Here is a 25,630-nt window from a genome sequence, read left to right as displayed (position 1 = left end):
CGCAGCATCATGGACAGACGATTTAGTGTCACTGGAAGTGACATGGGGCTAATTTTCTTATGGGGCCCCCATTATGTTACTTGACACCAGTACAATCAAAACTTTTGACAAGTCCAGGCAACATTCCAAAAGTTGTTTTAAATGACAGTAACTATTTAAAGGGGTACTCCAGTCCTAAAAAAAAAAAAAAAAAACACATAACCCCTATCCGGACACCCTGCAATGTGTAGAATGGTGCCCCCCACACTACAAGCTCAATAAGTGCACACTCCATTCATTCTCTATGGTGGTCCATTTAATGGGGGGCCTGAGCTCAAGGCTGGTGACAGCTGTCAGATTGGTCACAAAGTACGCTCCTAATTTGTGCACTATATCCTAAGTGTGTCTCCAGCTGTTGCAAAACTACAACTCTCAGCATGCCCTGACAGCCTTCGGCTGTCCGGGCATGCTGAGAGTTGTAGTTTTGCAACAGCTGGAGAGACACGGTTTAAAAACACTGCATTAGTGTAAAGGCTGTTGGGACATGATGGGAGTTGTGGTTTTGCACCAGCTGTAGACACGCCGATTAAAAACTCAGCATTAGTGTAAAGGCTGTCGGGTCATGATGAGAGTTGTAGTTTTGCAACAGCTGGAGACACTGTTTAAAAACACAGCATTAGTGTAAAGGCTATCCGGTCATGCTGGGAGTTGTGGTTTTGCAACAGCTGGAGACACACTGTATCAATGTAAAGGCTGTCGGGTCATGCTGGGAGTTGTAGTTTTGCAACAGCTGGAGACACACTGTTTAAAAACACTGCATTAGTGTAAAGGCTGTACAGTCATGCTGGGAGTTGTAGTTTTGCAACAGGTGGAGAGCCGCAGGTCGGAAAACACATGATCACAGATCTCACCTTTGTGCAGAACTACAGCTCCCAGCAGTCCTCCATTCTTCCCTGCACTATATGCACTTGACCTCTGACATGCATTGACCTCTGCAGGGAGGAGCACTTTTTGGCAACTTTATTGTGCTCCTGGCATATGAAGCATCACATGACACGACCACAACGCCCATCATGCCCGAGGACCAGCAGACTCCTCTCCATCAACTTGTAGCCCTCACTCGTGTCTCACTATTTAGCAGGAAGTGCACGCCCTGCGTCATCCGCTCCGGACCACTATTTGGCAGGCACTAAAACATCCCATAACGGGAGCGGTGAGCGGCACCGGGGACACTCAGTAGGCCGGGGCACGAGTAGGGATGATGGGAGCGGCGCCCGGTCGGCAGATCTCCCGTATAAATCGTCTACCATCCACGTAGAGCTCCACGTGAAGAGCTTGGGCTGTGCAGATCCCTGTAGATCCACGATCTCTCCCCTACCTGAGGATCCAGATCACCCACGGGGTAAAACTTCACATCCTTGAACATGTCCTCTGGAACTTTCAGCTCGGTGTCCGCCATAGCGGCGGCGGGGTGTCTTCGGGTTTAGTCTCCGCGGTGTAACGTGGATTACATTCCCCCCTCGCCGGTCACTTTCGGGCGGGAATCAATGAGGGGATCAGGGGAAGGAGCCACACCGTCACCAAGATGCGGAGATCGCGCCGCGGCACCAACCATCACCGGACATGGGGGTGAGCGTTCGGTCTGCCGCACGTAATGTCGGCCGCTTATTAACACGAAGTCGCCGCTTCACAGCCTGAGTGCAAAGATATTGTATGGGATACGTTTAGGTTAAGAATATTCTCTATGAAAGATCGTGGAACTGGTTCCTATTCTGGGATAGCGTAGAAGCCACCCCTTTCTCGGACGGAGTTGGTACATTCTCAGGAGAGGGCGGGGCCTGGGCGGCTTGTCCTATAAACAAAAAAGCAGCGCGCGGCTGAGGCGCCTTTATAAGAGGTCACTGGCGCGCGATTACCTCACTCGTGTACGGGAGACGCCGCTGTGAGGAGAGAGAGGATTGATACCGGGGATTGTGGCCTGTGTAGGGAGCGGGGTTCCATATGGAGGGCTTCATTATGATTCTTTTCTTGGTATATTATACAGAGTATCACGACGCTTCTGAGTGTGTTGTGGAGTTCTGGCTGGTGCAGTAAAGTGGTCATTGTGGTGAACTAAGGGCTCTACTGCCTAGGGCAATGCTTCCCAATCAGGGTGCCTCTGGCTTATGCAAAACTACAACTCCCAGTAGGCATTCTGGGAGTTGTAGATTTGCAACACCTGGAGGCACCCTGGTTGGGGAAACACTGGCTTACGTGTAGTAACTTAGTTTCCTTTATCAGTTATAGCTCCTCTAGCATTTTCAGCCTATGTAACTTTATGTGGCTTGTAAGGCTGGGTTCACACCACGTTTTGTACTTACGGTTCCCGTATACGGCTGGAAGGAGGGGTGGGTGGGGCTTAATCGCGGTGCCCGCACTCAGCTGTATTTGGGAACCGTATTTAATGCATGTCTATGAGCCGACCGAAGTGAACTGCAGCCTCCGGTCAGCTGCGTTTCTGGCCGTATGCGGCTTGCAAAAAACGTGGTCGACTGCATTTTTGCCTACGGTCGGGAAACCGCATACGGCCGAAAATGCAGCCGACCGGAGGCTGTGGTTCACTCCGGTCGGCTCATAGACATGCATGAACTACGGTTCCCCTATACGGCTGAGTGCGGGCGCCGCGATTAAGCTCCGCTGCCCCTCCTCCCAGTCGTATACGGGAACCGTAAGTACGAAACTTGGTGTGAACCCAGCCTCATAGAGGAAAGTTATTGGATGTCTGGTCCATAGACCTCCAAAATTACTTTGCCTGGATTTGTTACAGCTTAACCCCTTAAGGACCAAGGCGCATTTTGACCTTAAATGGGCACTGTCAGATACGAAAACTTTTGATATGTTGTAAAGCATGCAAAATGAAGGTTTTGCAATTGCTTTCATTAAAAAAACTTTCAGTATTTTATACAGAGAAAGCCAGTCAAACTGCACCCCCCGCCTGCTTGGAGACATGCTAGTCCTGCTGTGTCCATGCGTCATCATCATGATTGACAGCTGTGAGTGCACAAATCTTTGTGGTCCCCAAGAAGGACTGTTCTGTACGGCCAATCCTAGACCTCAAGCGTCTCAACCGTCATCTTCTCATCTGCCACTTCCGGATGGAATCTCTCCGCTCGGTGGTGGCATCCCTGGACATCTGTTGACATCAAGATGCCTACCTCCATGTGCCAATATTTCCGGGCCATCATCGGTACCTCTGCTTTGCGGTTCCGGAGGGGCACTTACAATTTGTAGCTCTCCCCTTCGGCTTAGCCACTGCTCCTCGGGTCTTTATGAAGGTCCTTGCGCCTGTAATTGCTCGGACCTGACACCCATAATGTGGTGGTGCACCATCTTGCTGGAAAAACTCAGAGAACGTGCCAGCTTCAGTGCATAAAGAGGGAAACACATCATCATGTAGCAATTTCACATATCCAGTGGACTTGAGGTTTCCATTGATGAAGAATGGCCCCACTATCTTTGTACCCCATATACCACACCATACCATCAATTTTTGTGTTCCAACTGTCTTGGAGGGATCTATCCAATGTGGGTTTGTGTCAGAATAATAGCGGTGGTTTTGTTTGTTAACTTCACCATTCACATAAGTTTGCCTCATCACTGAACAAAATCTTCTGCGTAAACTGAGGGTCCTGTTCCAATTTTTATTTTTTTTTTGCCCATTTTGCAGCACCTGAAACTACTGATACTGGAAGCCTGTGCTAGCATTTCTCCTTTGGTGTTGCGATCAGTGTGTGAAGAGTGGGAGAAGAGGGTTGCATTGACAATCCAACACAATGGGCCGCACATTGAACACATGAAAGGATAAAGTTGCGTTAAAACCAAGCACATCATTGTTTTTCTTGTGAAATTCCCAATATGTTTGTCACATGACCCAATTCCTATTGAAAAAAACAAAAGTTGGATTCAAAATGGCCGCCATGGTCACCACCCATCTTGAAAAGTTCCCCCCTCACATATACTAATGTGCCACAATCAGGAAGTTAATATCACCAACCATTCCCATTTTATTAACCCCTTAAGGACCGGAGGTTTTTCCGTTTTTGCATTTTCGTTTTTTGCTCCTTGCCTTTAAAAAATCATAACTCTTTCAAATTTACACCTAAAAATCCATATGATGGCTTATTTTTTGCGCCACCAATTCTACTTTGTAATGACGTTAGTCATTTTGCCCAAAAATCTATGGTGAAGCGGGAAAAAAAATCATTGTGCGACAAAATTGAAAAAAAAACGCTGTTTTGTAACTTTTGGGGGCTTCCGTTTCTACGTAGTACATTTTTCGGTAAAAATGACACCTGATATGTATTCTGTAGGTCCATACGATTAAAATGATACCCTACTTATATAGGTTTGATTTTGTCGGACTTCTGGAAAAAATCATAACTACATGCAGGAAAATTAATATGTTTAAAATTGTCATCTTCTGACCCCTATAACTTTTTTATTTTTCTGTGTATAGGGCGGTATGAGCGCTCATTTTTTGCGCCGTGATCTGAAGTTTTTAACGGTACCATTTTTGCATTGATAGGACTTATTGATCACTTTTTATTCATTTTTAAATGATATAAAAAGTGACCAAAAATGCACTATTTTGGACTTTGGAATTTTTTTGCGCGCACGCCATTGACCGAGCGGTTTAATTAATGATATATTTTTATAATTCGGACATTTCCGCACGCGGTGATACCACATATGTTTATTTTTATTTTTATTTACACTGTTTTTTTTTTTATTGGAAAAGGGGGGTGATTCAAACTTTTAATAGGGGAGGAGTTAAATGATGTTTATTCACTTTTTTTTTTCACTTTTTTTTTGCAGTGTTATAGGTCCCATAGGGACCTATAACACTGCACACACTGATCTTCTATGTTGATCACTGGTTTCTCATAAGAAACCAGTGATCAACGATTCTGCCGGATGACTGCTCATGCCTGGATCTCAGGCACTGAGCAGTCATTCGGCGATCGGACAGCGAGGAGGCAGGTAGGGGCCCTCCCGCTGTCCTGTCAGCTGTTCGGGATGCCGCGATTAGCCGCGGCTATCCCGAACAGCCCGACTGAGCTAGCCGGGAACTTTCACTTTCACTTTTAGCCGCGCGGCTCAGCTTTGAGCGCGCGGCTAAAGGGTTAATAGCGCGCGGCGCCGCGATCGGCGCTGCGCGCTATTAGAGGCGGGTCCCGGCTTCACTATGACGCCGGGCCCGCCATGATATGACGCGGGGTTACTGTGTAACCCCGCGTTATATCAGAAGAGCAGGACCAAGGACGTACCGGTACGTCCTTGGTCCTTAAGGGGTTAAGGTGTTTCCATATAAATGGCCCACCCTGTAGTTAAAAAAATGTGTCAAAAATGATTTTTTTTTTTTTTTTAACAGGCTTCCAAATTAAGAAAAAAATACAAATACAATCTACCCTGGCACAGAACTATTTAAATTATTTTCAACGCATATCCCCTTTAAAACATAGAACAATTTAAAGATTTTAAGTGTTTTACAATGTAGTAGAATTTGCATTTACCGTATTTATCGGGGTATACCACGCACCGGCCTATAACACGCACCCTAATTTTACCAAGGATATTTGGGTAAAAAAAAGTTTTTCATCCAAACATCCTTGGTAAAATGAGGGTGCTTGTGTGTGTATATGTATACCCCGATACACTGTTTCTGACCCTGCAGAAGCCCCCAGGAAAGGCAGGTTGAGAGAGGCCGTTGCTGCCCGCTTCTCTCCCCCTGCCTTTCCTGGGGTCTAGAGCCCTGCTGCTGCCGCCACTTCTCTCCCCCTGTCTATCCGTGCCCCTGCCCCATTGCCGGCGCCGATAGCCAGGGGGAGAGAAAGGGCAGTGGCACCCATTGCCTCCCCCGCTGCCCCATTGCCTCCGCCATCCCCGGTTGCTTAATTACCTGTTGCCGGGGTTGGGTCCGCGCTGCTTCTGGCCTCCAGTGTGGCGTCCCTTGTGTCGTTGCTATGCGCTGCATGGCGCAATGACGAGTGACGTCACTCATCATTGCGTCTTGCAGCGCATAGCAACGACGCAAGGGACGCCACACCGGAGGCCAGAAGCAGCGCGGACCGATAGACAGGGGGAGAGAAGCGGCGGCAGCAAGGCTCTAGACCCCAGGACAGGCAGGGGCAGAGATGCTGGCGGTGACGGCAGGTCTCTGCACCTGCAAAAGCCGCTGCAGTTCGTTCATTTAAAGCGCCCGCTTTAAATCATTGAACTGCAGCGGCTTATCGGCGTATAAGATCCAATTGCGGACCAATATATGGAGGGTTATTTAAACCAATTCACCAAAAGATCACCGAAGTGATCCACTAATTCCCTATATTTCCCATATATTTGTTAAAAGGTATAATCTTTATTAATTTCAAAACACCAACAAAAAAGGAGTTAAAATTTGCAGTGTATCTCTCCTCCTGTATTATTAATTATCTGTGCCAGCCAGGCATCACCTATTATCTACCTGTGTGTACCTGCAGTGTACACACGGTTAGTGGAGGAGTCTACACTGTATATTAAAAAACCTATCCTATGCCCCCCTCGACATGTTTCGCCGCAAGACGCGGCTTTGTCAAGAGGCTTAAGGGCAGATAGACTTTAGGCTAAAAATGTAAAAAATGCGTGGTATACACCGATAAATACGGTATTTATTATAAATACTTCAAACACTGCACCGCTACCAACATCACCACCAGAAGTACAGGAAGTTTTCGAGGTAGAAAGAACAGAAGAATCTGGAACACATCATCAAGCATCTATATCTAGTGGGATTAGATATAAACTTTCTCAGACATTATGCAAAAAAATAGACTGTCCTCTCAAAGAGAGAACCTAATTATTGAAGCAATTCAGAAACTTGAGGATTTCAGCACATCAAAGTTTCTACACATTGATGTGCGCCTTCTCCGCCTAGAGGGTATAGTAACTGATCCAGCTGCAAGTCCTAACTGGGGACTTTCTTATGACCCTTGTCCCATCTATGGACCGAATGTCAGAGGAACAACTCACAAATTATAAGGCGCAATTAATTTGCATGACCCAAGATATTTTTTTAATGCTCCACAAGCTCAGATGTATCCTCCACCTTCCCTTTTCGGTTCAACAACCCAGAACCTACCCTAGCACATACCCTTAAGTGTGTTATGATGAAAAGTTTGAGGTTGAGGAGGGTCAAGTCTATAGGAGAATATCGTTTTTTTTATTTATCGTACAGTTTGTATAGTTTTATACATTGGTTTATACCTTCATGTGTACTGACAAACTTGTATACTTTTTTAAGCTTTATAAAAGTAAAGTTTTATAAATGAAAAATTGTCTTTTTTTTTCAAAGATATAAAAAAAAAACAGCATGTTAATCGAGGGCTCACTCGATTGATGTCCAATGCATCTGTAAATATAAATTTTACATGTGAATTGAAAAAATGCTCATATTGGTCTCGGATCTGCATGACAGTGGCAGATGTCCGATGAGGGTTTGCTTGTAATCCAATTAGGGGAGACCTATCCACTTCCTCCATATTTGTGAATGATGCTGGCTCAGTATTTAGGATAAAATTGTGCAGTACCACGCATGCGTTGATTACACGGTCCACATTATCAGGCTTCAAAAGCATTGTGGTGGTTAGAACCCTCCATTTACTAGTTAAGATTCCAAAGGTACACTCTATATATCTTCTGGCTCGTGTGAGACGATAATTGAAGATACGGTGTTCCAGATTCAGCCTTCTCCCAGAATATGGCTTCAGGAGATTGGTGCACATTTGAAAGGCCTCATCAGCCACTATGACATCGGGAAGAGGAGGTCCTTCTGTACCTGGGAGTGGTTTTGCTCAGGTATTTAACAATTTCCACTATACAAGGCCTTTCCCAAGTTTGACTCCTTGAAAATACGTGAGTCATTATTCTGACCAAACGCACCAATATCTACTGCCCGAAATTTGTAGGAGGTGTCACAGATGGCCATTTAGGTAATAGAATTTTATTTAATTTTTTTATATAGTTATAGAACAAGGACCCACTATTGGATGGCTTCCTTATCCTAATGTGCTTTCCATCCACGGCCCCAATACAATTTGGAAAATTGGCATTAAGCCAAAAACCATCAGCTGAAGCTAGCCAAATATTCTTTGTAGGCTGTGGAAGATGGTGAGGCTGTAGCTTGCTCCATAATACTTCACATGTTTCAGCAACAATGGTACAGATGGTAGACTTGCCCATACGAAACTGGAAATGGAGAGATTGGAATGACTCTCCACTAGCCAGAAATCTATAAAAATAAAACAGACACAGAGCATTAAATATAGCAAGCAATAAACCACAAACATATTGGAAGAAAGAAAAGCTTTACTAGATATCAAATTAAATAGATAGTTGTGTCTCTGGGTGGATTGAAACCACCAACCTTTCAGTTTTTTTACACCGAACGTGCTAACCAATTGCACCACAGAGTTTATACTAACTATTCATATTAATATCTACCACTGTCAATTTTCAATATCTGTGCTAAGGTAAAGTTGCCCATAGCAAGGAAGCAAATTTGCATGTTAAAAATTTACAAAGGCTATGGAAAATTTTAACCCCCTTAAGGACACAGGACACTCAAACGGCCCCTTTTCCGAGTCCTTAAGGACTCAGGATGTTTGAGTTCGTCCTGTCAAATCCCGGCCCCCCACCGCTCGGCGGAGGGGAGCTGATGCCTGCTGAAATCGTTCAGCAGGCATCGCGGCATATCGCCCAGGGGGGTCATGATGACCCCCCATGTCGGCGATGACCGCAGATCGCTGGACAATTCCGGGTCAATCAGGTCTCCAGTGACCCGGAATAACAGGCTGTTTGGGTCTGTCTCTGACTGCCCCGAACAGCCATAGCCAGCAGGGGTGAGGTGGCACTGGTGCCACCTCACGATCGCCCTGATTCGTCGTCCGGTTTACCGGCCGACCAATCGGCACCTGCTGCGGGTGTCACTCCCGCAACCCGCTCCGCCCCTCTTCCGGAGCATGTGAGCGGGTGCGGGACATGGACCCCGGGAGCTGGGGACCCCGATCCCTGGCGTCAATGTACGGATCGGGGCCCCAGGAGCGGTGGCGGCGGGACTGACCTGTGCCCGGAGCAGCAGTAGGAGGTGAGTGACAGCCTCCTGCTGTTGCTTAGCAACAGCTCCCATCATGCAAAAAGGGCATGCTGGGAGCTGTAGTTATGCAACAGCAGGAGGCAGACCACCACAACTCCCAGCATTCCCTTTCCATGGAAAAGTGTACCTTCAGCTGTTGTATAGCTACAACTCCCAGCTTGCACAATCAGCTAAAGTGCATCTGCTGGTTGCATAACTACAACTCCCAGCATGCCCGTTGGCTGTCGGTGACTGCTGAGAGTTGTAGTTTTGCAACAGCTGAAGGCACACTGGTTGTAAAACACTGAGTTAAGTAGCAAACCAGTCTGTCTCCAGCTGTTGCAGAACTACAGTCCCCAGCCAAAGTAGTATGCCTCCAGCTGTTGCATAACTACAAGACCCAGAATGCCCTTCCGCTGACCGTACATGCTGGGAGTTGTAGTTTTGCAACAGCTGGATGTTCTTCCCCCCCCCCCCCCCCCAAATGTGAATGTACAGGGTACACTCACATGGGCAGAGGTTTACAGTAAGTATCCGGCTGCAAGTTTGAGCTGCGGCAAATTTTCGGCCGCAGCTCAAACTTCCACAGCGAGAAACTACTGTGAACCCCTGCCTGTACGACTGTACCCTAAAAACACTACACTACCACAACATAAAATAAAAAGTAAACAATACTACATATACACATACCCCTACACAGCCCCCCTCCCAAATAAAAATGAAAAATGTCTGGTACGCCACTGTTTCCAAAATGGAGCCTCCAGCTGTTGCAAAACAACTACTCCCAGTATTACCAGACAGCCACTGACTGTCCAGGCATGCTGGGAGTTTTACAACAGCTGGAGGCACCCTGTTTGGGAATCACTGGCGTAGAATACCCCTATGTCCACCCCTATGCAATCCCTAATTTAGGCCTCAAATGCGCATGCTGCTTTCACTTTGGAGCCCTGTCGTATTTCAAGGCAACAGTTTAGGGCCACATATGGGGTATCGCCATACTCGGGAGAAATTGTGATACAAATTTTGTGGGGTATTTTCTGCTTTTACCCTTTTTGAAAATGTTAAATTTTTGGGAAAAGAAGCATTTTAGGTAAAAAAAATTATTTTTTACATATGCAAAAGTCGTGAAACACCTGTGGGGTATTAAGGTTCACTTAACCCCTTGTTACGTTCCCCGAGGGGTCTAGTTTCCAAAATAGTATGCCATGTGTTTTTTTTTTTTTGCTGTCCTGGCACCATAGGGGCTTCCTAAATGCGGCATGCCCCCAGAGCAAAATTTGCTTTCAAAAAGCCAAATGTGAGTCCTTCTCTTCTGAGACCTGTAGTGCGTCAGCAGAGCACTTTTCACCCCCATATGGGGTGTTTTCTGAATCAGGAGAAATTGGGCTTCAAATTTTGGGGAGTATTTTCTGCTATTACCCTTTTTAAAAATGTGAATTTTTTGGGAAAACAAGCATTTTAGGAAAAAAAAAAAAATTTTTTTACATATGCAAAAGTCGTGAAACCCCTGTGGGGTATTAAGGTTCACTTTACCCCTTGTTACGTTCCCCGAGGGGTCTAGTTTCCAAAATGGTATGCCATTTGGCTTTTATTTTGCTGTTCTGGCACCATAGGGGCTTCCTAAAGGTGACATGCCCCCCAAAAACCATTTGTCGCTCCTTCCCTTCTGAGCCCTCTACTGCGCCCGCCGAACAATTAACATAGACATATGAGGTATGTGCTTACTCGAGAGAAATTGGGTTTCAAATACAAGTAAAAATGTTCTCCTTTTTACCCCTTGCAAATATTGGGTCTACAAGAACATGCGAGTGTAAAAAATGAAGATTGTGAATTTTCTCCTTAATTTTCCTGCTATTCCTGTGAAACACCTAAAGCATTAAAACGCTGACTGAATGTCATTTTGAATACTTTGGGGGGTGTAGTTTTTATAATGGGGTAATTTGTGGGGTATTTCTAATACGAAGACCCTTCAAATCCACTTCAAACCTGAACTGGTCCCTGAAAAAAAGCGAGTTTCCAAATTTTGTGAAAAATTGGAAAATTGCTGCTGAACTTTGAAGCCCTCTGGTGTCTTCCAAAAGTAAAAACTTGTCAATTTCATGATGCAAACATAAAATGGACATATTGTATATGTGAATTAAAAAAAATGTATTTTGTATATCCATTTTCCTTACAAGCAGAAAGCTTCAAAGTTAGAAAAATGCAAAATGTTCAAATTTTTCATCAAATTTTGGGATTTTTCACCAAGAAAGGATGCAAGTTATCACAAAATGTTACCATTATGTTAAAGTAGAATATGTCACGAAAAAACAATCTCGGAATCAGAATGATAACTAAAAGCATTCCAGAGTTATTAATGTTTAAAGTGACAGTGGTCAGATGTGCAAAAAATGGCCAGGTCCTAAGGTGTAAAATGGCCTGGTCCTTAAGGTGAAAGAGGGCTCAGTCCTTAAGGGGTTAAAAAGCTAAAAAGTATTGGATTTCATGAGCATCTGGGTTACTGCAACTCTGCATTGGTTTGGATCAATCTTCAACAATATGTGTGCATTCAAACTACACACAAAAGGGAATTTTGTACTATATGAATTAAAGAACATGCTTTGCACATACAGAATTGTATATGGGCAGATGCAACACTTTCCCCAAAAAAAGAGCAGTGCATCTTAATACCTTCCAAGCAAACATGTTAAAAATAGAAAAACTATATAATCAGCTACTAGACAGTATGTCCAAACACAGACAATGCAGCTTGGGGTAACTACAAATCTCAGCATTCCCACGCAGAACTCATAGCTATTTCAATACACTTTCCATATTCCTGACCATGCAATTCCTAATTTGCTAGCCAGAAATTGAACAGCTGATGGAGTATGTTAAATTACTATAAAAAATTACAGAAATATTTATATAAATCTAACCTCAGGGTGACCACCAGCTGCTGTTCATGGAATACAGCAAGACAAAACCATGTATCCTTCGCAGAATGTCCTCTTGAACCAGATCCAGCAGGAAGTCAAAACTGGAAGGGGCCATCCACAGATAATCATGGTACATGTCCGGATACATACGTAATTGGACAAAAAGTGAATCAAATGCACCTAGCCTAGGCCAAAATGGCATTCACTGGGTGCAACCAAAACCTACGTGAAAATCGCCTCCACATAAGCTCCCTCTGACGCTCCCGCAGCTGTAACAGCTGTAGGCGCAAAAATGGGTACAAAAGGCGTGGTTAAATCACTGAAAATACACACAGAATCACTAGCTCAAAAAATAACCTGCTTTTCCTTCTCTCTCCAACCTAGCAAGGCTAGTTGGCAAACCCCTCCTACTTCACTTGCAATTTCAATAGAACAACTAAAACTTTATTAAAATTTACAAAGAAAATATTGTTTTTTCAAGATAAAAACTGTATACAGCCGTATGTAACCAGACTACAAATTTGTAACCGTTTACTGTTTTAAACAGTATACGGTTGATTTTTAGTGAATATGGTTAGGTCAGTTTTTTTGGAATCCGGTTTTCTAAAAAATAAAAACATATCCAAAAACTGTATAGCAAAATCGTGGTGTGAACCTACCCTAAGAGAGGTGATGTTGCTATTTGTGAGAGGAATGCTGTCAGAATTAATATCTGTTCCACTGTCAAAATCCTCAGGGGCTAATCTTGATGAATTTTTTCCCATTATTACATTTAAAAAGAGGTGATCCCTGCTGAGGAAAGGCTGCTCTTCAACTTGTATTGCAGACAAAGCCATTATGTTCTATAACATCGCAGTTACCTTAGCCCTCAAATCAGTCGCACTTTTCACACACACTGGAACTTTTGGCATACTCATGACAAAATGACTGAGGCAAGCTTCTAGGGCTATCTTGTCATCCAACTCAATCTTTAACCACCTTCAGTCTGGTTTTTGTCCCCACTACTATCATCATACTGTTCTAACCAAGGGGCTAATGATCTGCTTACTGCCAAAGCCTCATGCCAGTACTGTGCTCCTCCTTCATGGCCTTTTCTCTGCCTTTGACACAGTTAAAGCTGCAAACACTTTCAGTCCTTGCCGTCACAAATTTTCTCTCTTCTGGGTCACCTCACACCTCACAAACCATACATTCTGCATCTCCCACTCATAGACCAACTCACCCTCACAGAAGATGAAGCATGGCCAGGGTCCCAATGTTGGCACCATTGCCATGCGTCAACATATGCAGCGTCATCCTAAAGCAGCCTGGGAGAACCGTGGCTCCGATGTGGTGGTCCAGCCTGCTGCATCACCCAGTGGCACGCCACTCCCTGTTTCAGCCAGCCAAAGCTCCACCACCTCAGATGCTCCTGTTCCTCCTACTTCAAGTCAGTCATTCCGCCAGCAATTCATCGGCGAAGCCCTGTCCAAGAGACAACAGTATGTGCCCACTCATTCAACGTCGCAGAAGCTGAATGTGCTCCTGTCCAAGTTGCTGGTGCTGCAGTCCCTCCCTTTTCAAGTGGTGGACTCTGCATTCAAAGAACTGATGGCTTGTGCCGAGCCGAGGTGGAGAGTCCCAAGCCGTCATTTCTTTGCGAAGAAGGCAGTACCAGCCCTGCACAATTTTGTGGAAGAGAAGGTGGGCCAGTCTTTGAGCCTGTCGGTGTGTACCAAAGTGCATGGCAGTACACACGTGTGGAGCTTTAACTGTTGTCAGGGACAATATATGTCCTTTACTGCCCACTGGGTGAATGTGATTACTGCACAGCCACACCAGCAACTTGGACAGGTCATGCTGCTTCCGCATCCACGCCCTCAGGCGTTTGGTCCTGTGACAGTGTGCGACTACGCCTCCTCATTCTCCACTGTGTCCCCAGCCTCCACTGCACGGACAAGTCTCAGTGCCCCTCCAGCATACCATGTGTACAGGGCACGGCGGTGTCACGCTGTTCTTCACATGGTTTGCCTTGGTGAATTAAGTCACACAGGGGAGGAACTGATAAAAGTAATTAATCAAGAAATGTAATCATTGCTTACTCCACGAAAACTGGAAATGGGAAGCATGGTGACCGACAATGGGAAGAACATTTTGTCTGCGCTGCGACAAGGAAGCCTGAGACATGCACCCTGCATGGCACATTGGTTCAATCTGGTTGTCAAGTGGTTCCTACAGTGTTCCCCACTTATGCAAGACATCCTATCAATGAGAAGGAAACTTTGCATGAACTTCAGCCACTCGTACACTGCAAAGCACACCCTCCTTGAGCTGCAGCATTAGGAAGGTATGCCCACAACAGTCTGATTTGCGACGTCTCCACACGTTGGAATTCCACCCTCCATATGTTGGACCAACTATATGAACAGAGAAAAGCCATCACCAATTTCTTGATGATCCAAGCGGATAGGAGGACTCCCCTGTGTAACTTCAATGTCAACCAATGGCAGCTCATATGTGACACATGCCATTTGCTCAGGCCCATTGAGGAAGCCACGCTATTAGTCAGTCTCCAGGATTATGGGAGGAACAACGTCATTCCACTGCTTCATCTACTGCAACACGTGTTGGAAGCAATGGCTGGTCAGGGCACTGGAGACGTAGCGCCTACATCTCACGGCCACATGAGCCCTGTGGCGGGGGCTCAACTGGAGGGGGAAAAGCACAGTGGAGCAGAGTTTAGGTTTCGCGAGATGGGAGGTTTTTCTAGTCATCTGACAGGAGAGGAGTAGCAGGAGCAGCTAGAGGAGCTAGAGGGTTATAAGGAAGGCAAGACACAGGACCCAGACACACTGTGGCAGTATGCAGTGGAGATGGAGGGAGTCACTTGCACAAATGGCACGATGCATGCTCACCTGCTTATATGTCACCGCCAAATTGTCACCATTCGGCAGCAGGATGACTTTTGGCTCTCCACCTTATTGGACTCTTGCTACCCGCACAAAATGGGGACCTTTTTTACACCCACTGAGAGGGAGGACAAACTGAACTACTACAGAGACATCCTATATAATCAGTTGGCTGGTGCCTATCTGCGCCATTGTCCAACCTCTAGCAGGTCTGACTCTGCGCAGGAGCAGTACCAGCTCCATCAGCAGCAGCCTGAGTCTACAGTTGCTGATGAGTAGCTTCTTCACCCCCATAGGGAAGCAACTCATCAGCAGATGACCTTGAGCAGGATCTGAACCAGCAAGTGGTGGCATATCTTAATATGACCATGCCAACACACCTTGAAGATCTGCTGGACTTCTGGGCAGCCAAACTTGATTTGGGGCCGCAACTAGCAGATTTTGCCCTGGAAAAGCTGTCCTGCCCAGCCAGTAGTGTGCCATCAGAGCAGGTGTTTAGTGCGGCGGGGGCCATAGTAACCACAAAGAGAACTCGTCTGTCCATGAAAAATGTGGAGAGACTGACCTTTGTGAAGATGAATCAGGCACGTATCAGCCAGGATTTCCACCCACCACGTCAACACTTCACAAATATGGATAGTGCAACACATGGTTACGGTGCTGCTCCCCAGTTACAGACATTCCTCTGCATCAGACCACAAGTAAGTATTGAGTATATGCAATATGTAAAACTTAACTTTTAATAATATTCTTAGGATAAAAATAATTTATATGTACCAACATTGTTTTTTTTAATCAAACAAAAGGAAAGATGTGCAAAAGCACCATTTGCCACCTACACCACCAAGTATTGATGTGATACAAAGACCTCTAAAAGTTGGAAGGAAACAACGTATGGTCCATTGTAACCGGTGGGGGTAAAAACTTTCCTGTAAGGCTGTACTCTCGCATTATTAATTCCCTTATTGGCAAGTGTTCCTCTACCTAAAAATGGCGGCCCCACACAGGAACCTCTCCCTATTTCCCCCTACAAACACTGCCATTTCCCAGCGTTTTAGGTGGAAATAGAGATAGTTTCCTGTGTGGGCCACCCTTTTTAGGGCGAGTAACACTTGCAAAGAAGGTAATTAATAGGGCTTGAGTAGGGCCTTACAGGGGAAGTTTTTATCCCCACCAGCTACAATGGACAATACATTGTTCCTTTCCACTTTTCGATGAAAGTGTTACTTGTATTAAAAAGGGCAGCCCCACACAGGAACCAATCCATATTTCCACCTACAAACCCTGGGAAATGGCAGTGTTTGTAGGTGGAAATAGGGAGAGGTTCCTGTGTGGTGCCACCCATTTTAGGGCGAGTAGCACTTGCCAAGAAGGGAATTAATATAGCGAGAGTAGGTCCTTACAGGGGAAATTTTTATGCCCACTGGTTACAATGGAGCATAAGTTGTTCCCTTCCACCTTTTAGAGGTCTTTTCACCACATCAATACTTGGTGGTGTAGGTGGAACATGGTGTTTTTTTTAGCACATCTTTACTTTTGTTTGATTGAAAAAAAAAATTTAGGTCCATATATTTTATCCTAAGAATTTTAATAAAAGTTATGTTTTACATAATGCATATCCTCAATACTCACTTGTGCACACTAACACTTTTACAAAAGAGACCATTTTCTTCTGCCTACTTGCCTCAGCTACTATTCTGATCCTGCCACCCGCCTGATGCCACACATCTGATGCCAAGTACTCCTTTTTTCACCCACCTTTGTCACCGGGTACTGGTATTGCCACCCACCGCACCACTCCTGACTCCTGATGCTGCCACCTCCAGGCTATATCATTCTGCCACCATATGTTCTCCTCATGCTGATGCTACCTCCAAGCTGTCTCATTCTGCCACCATATGTTCTCCTCATGCTGATGGTAATCACACAACATAGCCATTTAGCCCAAAGACAAGCGCAGATCCTTTCTAAGCATGTCCATTACTGTCTGCCACGTACATACTAAAATCACCTTATGGTGATAACCTCTTTAAAAATACTACACTACGCTACACCTACACAAAATAAAAAGTAAAAAAAAACACTACATATACACATACACCTACACAGTCCCCTCCCCCCCCCTCCCACGCCCAATAAAAATGATAAATGTCTGGTTCAGCACTGTTTCTAAAACTGAGTCTCAAGCTGTTGCTTAAAGGGGTACTCCGCCCCTGGCATCTTATCCCCTATCCAAAGGATAGGGGATAAGAAGTTAGATCGCTGCGGTCCCGCTGCTGGGGACCCTGGGGATCGCCGCTGCGGCACCCCGCCATCATTACTGCACAGGGCGAGTTCGCTCTGTGCGTAATGACGGGCGATACAGGGCTCGGAGCAGCGTGACGTCCCCTTAATGCAAGTCTTTGGCAGGGGGCGTCACGACCGCCACGCCCCCTCCCATAGACTTGTATTGATGGGGGCGGAGCCGTGACGTAACAATGCTCCGGCCCCTGTATTGCTCGTCATTACGTGCAGAGCGATCTCGCTCTGCGCAGTAATGATAGTGGGGTGCTGCAGCAGCGATCCCCGGGGTCCCCAGCAGCGGGACCCCGGCGATCTGACATTTTATCCCCTATCCTTTGGACACACATTAAACAACCCCATTAAAATCAATGGGTTTTTTCGTTTACCCTTTGTCACACGTTATAGCCTGTTATAGCCTAACGTACGTTAGTTGTGACGGGAGAAATAACGTGACATGCACTAATTTTTCACACGTCACAAGAAACGGGTATATTAACATATGTTATTTTTAACATTGAAGTCTATGGCCGACATACGTTAGAAAATACACCCATTAATGCCCGTTATTATAACGGACATTATTTTTACTGAGCATGCTCAGAAGAGGTGACATCAGTAGACTCCTGCAGTGCTGAGGGACTACTACTACTCCCATCATGGAACAGACTTGCTTCCATGCTGGGAGTAGTAATTCCCCACTGCAGGAGTCTGCCGACAGCTGGGGAGGTTACATTAGTGTTTGTACTACTACCCCCATCATGGAACAAATGTTCCATGATGGTAGTTGTAGTACAGGGGCTGAGGGATTGATCGCACCAGGTCTCACTTCTGACACACGATGCGATCAGAAGTTATTAAGCAGGGGAGCAGGCGGCATGGTCCGCAACCCTGCTATCACCGATGTATTTTTTACTTTCATTTTTAAATTCCCCGCAGGGATCCCTGAATGGCCGGTACTGAGGGAGCCAATCAGGGATCCCCCTGGGGTTTTAAAAATGGACAATGTGAGGGGACATATAATAAAAGTGTTTATGGGGGGGGCATTAAGCGCTATATATCTAGCCCCTGCCAGCGCATTAATTAATAAAAATATAACCCCCGCCAGCCCATTTATAAGTATATATCTATACCCCTGCCAGCGCATACTGTGACCCCGCCAGCGCATTTATAAGTATATATATAGCCCCTGCCAGCGCATACTGTGACCCCGCCAGCGCATATAAGTAAAATATCTAGCCCCAGCCAGCTCATACTGTGATCCCGCCAGCGCATTTATAAGTATATATCTATACCCCCCGCCATTGCATACTGTAACCCCGCCAGCGCATATAAGTATATATCTAGCCCCAGCCAGCTCATACTGTGATCCCGCCAGCGCATTTAAGTATATATCTATACCCCCCGCCAGCGCATACTGTGACCCCGCCAGCACATTTGTCCTAATTTTCTATTGCAGCTATAAGTGACAACCATACCTATCAGAACGTATTCAGCAGCGCCCCGCCAGATGATCCTGACAGATATACTATTCATTCATAGCGCCGGCAGCTGTATATGTATATAGATGTGCTGGGGGGGGCAGACATATAGCGTTATCTGCCCCCCACAGCGCTTCTATATACATATGTAGCTGCCGCGATATGAATTAATTGTATACCTGTCAGGATCATCGGCCGGGCGGCTGCTGGATGCGCTCCTGACATATATACCTGTCATATATAGCGCATTTGTACAGCGTTATATATGGCAAGTAAATATGTCAGGAGCGAATCCAGCAGCCGCCCGGACGATGATCCTGATAGGTATACAATTCATTCATATTGCGGCAGCTGCATATGTATATAGAAGTGCTGTGGGGGGCAGATAACGCTATATGTCTGCCCCCCAGCACATCTATATACATATACAGCTGCCGGCGCTATGAGTGATTAGTATATCTGTCAGGATCATCTGGCCGGGCCGCTGCTGAATACGTTCTGATAGGTATGGTTGTCACATATAGCTGCAATAGAAAATAAGGACAAATGTGCTGGCGGGATCACAGTATGCGCTGGCGGGGGGTAAAGATATATACTTAAATGCCCTGGCGGGGTCACAGTACGCGCTGGCGGGGGGTATAGATATATACTTATAAGACGCACCCAATTTTAAAGGAGGGAAATCTAGAAAAAAAAAGATTCTGAACCAAATACAATGTAAAGTATAGGACAGTGATCTTCAACCTGCAGACCTCCAGATGTTGCAAAACTACAACTCCCAGCATGCCCGGACAGCCGTTGGCTGTCCGGGCATGCCGGGAGTTGTAGTTTTTCAACATCTGGAGGTCCGCAGGTTGAAGACCACTGGTATAGGAGGTAGTACTCACGTGTCCCCATCGCTCCGGACCCATCACCACTCGTCACCGCTGCCCTGGATGTCGCCCTCCATCGCAGTCGCCGTGTCCCCGGGGTGTCCCCATCGCTCCGGAACGTCTCTGCTGCCCGGTATCCTCGCTCTCCGTCGCCGCCATCACGTCGCTACGCATGTCGCTCCTGTTGGATGACGGGACGGCGTGTGCGACGATGTGATGACGTCGAAGGAGAGCGCCGGCTATGCAGGGGATCCCGACACGGAGCAGACACCGAGGAGGCAGGTAAGGTCCCTCCCAGTGTCCTGTAAGCTGTTCGGGACGCCGCGATTTCACCGTGGCGGTTCCGAACAGCCTGACTGAGCAGCCGGGTTACTGTCACTTTCGCTTCAGACGCGGCGGTCAGCTTTGATCGCCGCGTCTGAAGGGTTAATACAGGGCGATCGGTGATGTCCTGTATAAGCCGCGGGTCCCGGCCGTTGATGGCCACAGGGACCGCCGCTGTAGGACAGGGTTTTAATGTGTATTTGCCATATAAGACGCGCCAACTTACCCCCCCCCCCCCCCCCCCCCGTTTTGGGGAAGAAAAAGTGCGTCTTATACGGCAAAAAATATGGTATTTCCCTGGATAACTCATGACACTATCAAAACATATGTAAATTACTGTCCTCTCCATTTAGCTAATGATCTTCAAATAGATCTCTTTTATGTCTGTGTATGTTGCAGTCAATAAAAGTACATTATGTCCATAAGGTATGCTAACAATTCATTTATTTTCCTTTACACGCACAGTAGTATCCCCCCATGAGACATAACTGATTGGGGTAAGTGCATGAAGGTGAAAACCATCATTTAATGTGATTGATCTCTTTCTGCTCCTCTCCATATGAATATGGTATAATTATTGCAATGCCTTAGGTAGAGAATAAAAAAGAAATAGGCAGGTATTTTGAAACTATAAAAAATTGATGAAACTTTTCTGTGAAACTGTCCTGTACTGTAGCACTGCTAATATGTATGTTAATTATTTTCCTTTCAGTAGAATGACAGCCGGTGTTATGCAGTGGTAATGGGTTTGCTGTAGGGAGCTGACTATATTCTACAAGAGATGAATTCTGTCAGGTTGAGCATGTAAGCCACCAAGATTCTATCTTGTCAAAAGACAGGTAATGTCACCACCACCACCACACAGATGTTAATCCTTTGATTTCTAAGATATCTTGAAATACAAATGCAAACAGATAAATAGGCATTACATTTTTAATAAACTTTTAAATTTATTAATAGTGAAAGCAAAAGTAAGCAACTTTGTAATATGTTATCTGAGGGAAATGCCTGTTTCTACACTTATCAGGCTCCTTTCCTGCTTCCCTTCCCTCCTACACCCATCATTCAGTCTGCAAAAGCTGCTTAAAGGGGCACTCCACCCCTAGACATCTTATCCCCTATCCAAAGGATAGGGGCTAAGATGTCAGATCGCCGGGGTCCCGCTGCTGGGGACCCCCGGGATCTCGGCTGCGGCACCCCGCTATCATTACTGTACAGAGCAGACTCGCTCCGTGCATAATGACGGGCGATAAAGGCCCCGGAGCATCGTTACGTCACGGCTCCGTCCCTCGTGAAGTAACGACCTGCCCCCTCAATACAAGTCTATGGGAGGGGGCGTGATGGCCACCACGCCCCTTCCCATAGACTTATATTGAAGGGGCGGGCCGTTACGTCACAAGGGGGCAGAACCGTGACGTAACAATGCTCCAGCCCCTGTATCGCCCATCATTACGCACGGAGCGAGTCTGCTCTGTGCAGTAATGATAGCGGGGTGCCGCAGCCGAGATCCCGGGGGTCCCCAGCAGTGGGACCCCGGCGATTTGACATCTTATCCCCTATCCTTTTGGATAGGGGATAAGGTGTCTAGGGGCTGAGTACCCCTTTAATGGGATATTTCAGGATGTTTCCTTCTTCAGCCCATGATGCCAAGTTATAAAACTGTGTAAAAAGCAGTGCATGGAGTTAACAGAAGTATATTATACATTATCATAACTAGGCACGATGGGCCATTTATGCTGCCTATATAAGTCTATAAAGAGGTGAGGGTGCAGAGAGACAGTGAAAGATACACATTCAAACATTTAAGTATATGTTCTATCCAATTCCAGAGCAGGATTTAAATACTTCTCTATAATGTTATGCATGCTGCTGCTGATTCTGAGGGTGTGTTATAGAGGTAGCACTATGTGTGCAAGGTAATAAAGATTAGGGATTGAGCTTGCAGATGGGTTTTATAGCAAATTCAGAAAATTCATGTCACAAAATGCAACTTTACCATTATGCGACTATAACTTAAAGTAAGTAAACTGCACATGAATGACCACAATTAACTGAAATCAGTTGTTCTTTCAGAAACAAGCCAGTGGGTGGAGACTACCTGCTCTGATGTCTTCAATAAACTCAGGAGATCCTGTTCCCTTTTATCTATAGCACATCCTCAGAAATAGAGCAGTATTGAGCAGTGTAAGCTGTAAATCCAGTACTGGGAGTGTAGTTCTCTTTGAAGTCTCTGCCTTCAAAGATTGGTGTTCTGCTAAAAGAGCTGTAGGCTGTATTATTAAAATTACTGTGGCAGACAGAGAAGCCTACATAAGGACTCTGGCTGCCATAGTAACCGATCGGCACTTCATGATTGCATTGCCAGTTTGACGATCGAACACTAAACAGAAGCAGCAACTGTCATTTAGCCTTTCAAATGCTGCCATTGCTATTGATCGTGGCATTAAGGGGTTAAATGACCAACATCATCAACAGCTTCTGAGCATCTTCATAGTCTGTAAGGACGCAGCTTCTGTTTATGAACGACAGTCTGTGCCAATGTCAAATTTCAAATCAACTGGTGCCAGAAAGTTAAACAGATTTGTAAATTAGAAAGAACTCCGTCCGGCACCAAGGTATGAGGTAAAAAAGGCTTGTCTTTATTTATTCCACTGCAGGATACATACAGATAAAGATGTCTTTATCTGTATGTATCCTGCAGTGGAATAAATAAAGACAAGCCTTTTTTACCTCATACCTTGGTGCCGGACGGAGTTCTTTCTAGCATAAGGAGTTGCCGGAGGCGGTGCCGGCAGTCCGCAGCACAGGTGCAAGAGGTGTCCGGAGCTGGTGAGAGCGGTATCCATATCCCTTTGCCTTACAAGATTTGTAAATTACTTCTATTTAAAAATCTTAATCCTTCCAGTACTTATCAGCTGCTATATACTACAGAGGTTCTTCTATTTCTGTCTGACCACAGTGCTCTCTGCTGACAAGAAAAGAACTTCATGTGAAGCATTCAGCAGCTGATAAATGCTGGAAGGATTAAGATTTTTTAATAGAAGTAATTTACAAATCTTTTTAACTTTCTGGCCCCAGTTGATTTGAATTTTTTTATCCATTGGAGTACCCCTTTAAGTTTACCCACTAGCTCGTGATATTTATGATTGGTTGACTGAAAATATATAATTTCCCTGTAGATAAATTATATACAAATGTTTGTATCTTCATATCTTTTTTTCTATAATTAGAATGTTTCCTGTACAGAGCAATTCATTCAAGCTTTTACATAAAAAAGATGCTTTGGGCAGCAAACAGATACTTTGTAAAGCTAAAGAAAAATGATCTCCCTTGTCTAAATACACAGCTGCTGACTATAAATGTAATAAATACTGTATGGGACGTGCCATTTCCCTTTTACCAAGACTTAATCATGACCATAACTCAGCAGTCCAGATTGTGAACATTTTCGCTCCTACTCCCAACTGTGCTCATTAAATGACAGTCTGTTTATGACTCTGAAAATGACTTTATGAAACAAAACAGCAGCTTTGGGCCATTTACAATTAAAGGCAACTTTTACACTGTAGTATTTTGGTCAGTATTTGCTAAAATCAAAGCGGAGCCAATACAGATGAAAAAGTATAATGAGTCTCGAGGGCAGGAATCTGATGCCAAGAAATGTAGATCTCTAGGGATTTACACCTCCCTCTGAAAGAAAGGGACTGCCCACTTGACTAATGGTGGTAATGTGCTGATTAGAGATGAGCGAACTTACAGTAAATTCGATTCGTCACAAACTTCTCGGCTCGGCAGTTGATGACTTTTCCTGCATAAATTAGTTCAGCTTTCCGGTGCTCCGGTGGGCTGGAAAAGGTGGATACAGTCCTAGGAGACTCTTTCCTAGGAATGTATCCACCTTTTCCAGCCCACCGGAGCACCTGAAGGCTGAACTAATTTACGCAGGAAAAGTCATCAACTGCCGAGCCGAGAAGTTCGTGACGAATCGAATTTACTGTAAGTTCGCTCATCTCTAGTGCTGATTCATGGTCAAGTAGAAAAATCTCAAGATTTATATCTGAAGAATGGGAAGGGAGGATCAGGGCACCTGAAGCTACAAACGGATATAAATAACTCAATTGGTAAAAACTGGCCACAGTTCCTCTTTATAATGATGATCTCAACCCCGTTTTTCACACCATCCAGTAGATTGCCACGTCTGGCTTTTCCAATCAGTGACCTATATAGGGAAAATTTTGTATAAAAGGTGCCCCTACAAATAAATGATTGACTACTGTCATACTGAGTCCATTAGAGCAGATGTCATTCTTACTAGCGGCACCTTCCCCTGCCATGAAGTCCTTATTTCTTAATCATCACAACCTTTTATTCTTGTCATGCAATATCTGATTTCATTAATGATAAAAGGGGTTGGCCGCTGTCATATCAAATCTAAGAAATTCAAATGGGCACTGTTACATCAGGAAACTTTTGCCATGTCATAGAGTTTTGATTGGACGAGGCTAGGTGTTCAGACCCTGACCTATGCACAGAGAGTAAGGAGTGAAAGTGAAATGCTTAGCTATGCGCTTCTCTCCCCGCTCGTTCTTACAATTGATTATAATTTGAACACTCAGATCTCGATTGATCGAAAGTTTGACATGTCTCTAGGACATGCTAAAAGTTTTTTCAAGTGATGTGCCTAATTAAATGAGCCAAATTGTTAGAAATTTTTGTGATGCACCTTAAGGGTCTTAGGACAGGTTAATTCAATGAAGTACTTCCCAGAGAAACAAACCATGTCAGTACTATGCGCCCCATGGTGTTGGAGGTCTTAACACTGGACAGCTCTCTGCTTCCTTTCACATGGTCGTAATGCTTACCTACAACCATTACATTTACAAATACACCTGTGAAGTTATAATGGACTATCTTAGGCATTGCATGCTGAATACAGGATCAACTTATGGTGCTGCCAATGAGCTGTATTCTGCATTGTATGCAAATGCCATGTAGGTTTATTAAAATATAATCAATCACTGCTTATTATGGGGTCAAGTTTACTATTTACTGCACAAACAGCTCCATAATAAAATGGATCTCTTGATTATCCTAAAACAAAGTTAATGGAGCTTACTTACAAAACTGGTGTGCTATGGAGTGTGGCATGCACTATATTCCCCTAGATGACGCATGACAATTGGGGAATATAGTGGAACTACTGAACTACACTGCTCAAAAAAAATAAAGGGAACACTAAGATAACACATGCTAGATCTGAATGAACTTATTGTTTGAAATACTTTCATCTTTACATAGATGAATGTGCTGACAACAAAATCACACAAAAATGATCAATGGAAATCAAATTTATCAACACATGGAGGTCTGGACATGGAGTCACACTCAAAATCAAAGTGGAAAACCACACTACAGGCTGATCCAACTTTATGTAATGTCCTTAAAACAAGTCAAAATGAGGCCCAGTAGTGTGTGTGGCCTCCACGTGCCCGTATGACCTCCCTACAATGCCTGGGCATGATCCTGATGAGGTGGTGGATGGTCTCCTGAGGGATGTCCTCCCAGACCTTGACTAAAGCATCCACCAATTCCTGGACAGTCTGTGGTGCAATGTGGCGTTGGTGGATGGAGCAAGACATAATGTCCCAGATGTGCTCAATCAGATTCAGGTCTGGGAAATGGGTGGGCCAGTCCATAGCATCAATGCCTTCCTCTTGTAGGAACTGCTGACACACTCCAGCCA

At 45.1% G+C, this 25,630-nt stretch overlaps 1 protein-coding gene and 1 long non-coding RNA gene across 3 annotated transcripts in view; one reads left to right on the top strand and one right to left on the bottom strand.

The window, feature by feature from the left end:
* Positions 1-1,598, bottom strand: part of PAXIP1 (PAX interacting protein 1) — a 59,621-nt gene extending 58,023 nt beyond the window's left edge. The window contains exon 1 of the mRNA XM_056519598.1: positions 1,358-1,598. Coding sequence (XP_056375573.1) covers positions 1,358-1,438 — 81 coding nt within the window. The 5' untranslated portion in view covers positions 1,439-1,598. The remainder of the gene's footprint in view (positions 1-1,357) is intronic.
* On the top strand, positions 1,175-22,117 carry LOC130273198 (uncharacterized). 2 transcript variants are annotated; one of them, XR_008843904.1, is made up of 3 exons: positions 1,175-1,381; positions 20,600-20,726; positions 21,961-22,117. It is a non-coding gene; the product is annotated as an uncharacterized LOC130273198 (long non-coding RNA). The 2 variants fall into 2 exon arrangements; XR_008843903.1 differs by lacking the exon at positions 1,175-1,381 and adding an exon at positions 1,875-1,961.
* The last annotated feature ends 3,513 nt before the right edge of the window (positions 22,118-25,630 follow it).

Source organism: Hyla sarda, chromosome 5 (genome assembly GCF_029499605.1).
Source record: "Hyla sarda isolate aHylSar1 chromosome 5, aHylSar1.hap1, whole genome shotgun sequence".
In the NCBI taxonomy this organism is placed as follows: domain Eukaryota; kingdom Metazoa; phylum Chordata; class Amphibia; order Anura; family Hylidae; genus Hyla; species Hyla sarda.
The sequence above is the reverse complement of the archived record's forward strand: the minus strand, read 5'-3'. Positions and strand labels throughout refer to the sequence as shown.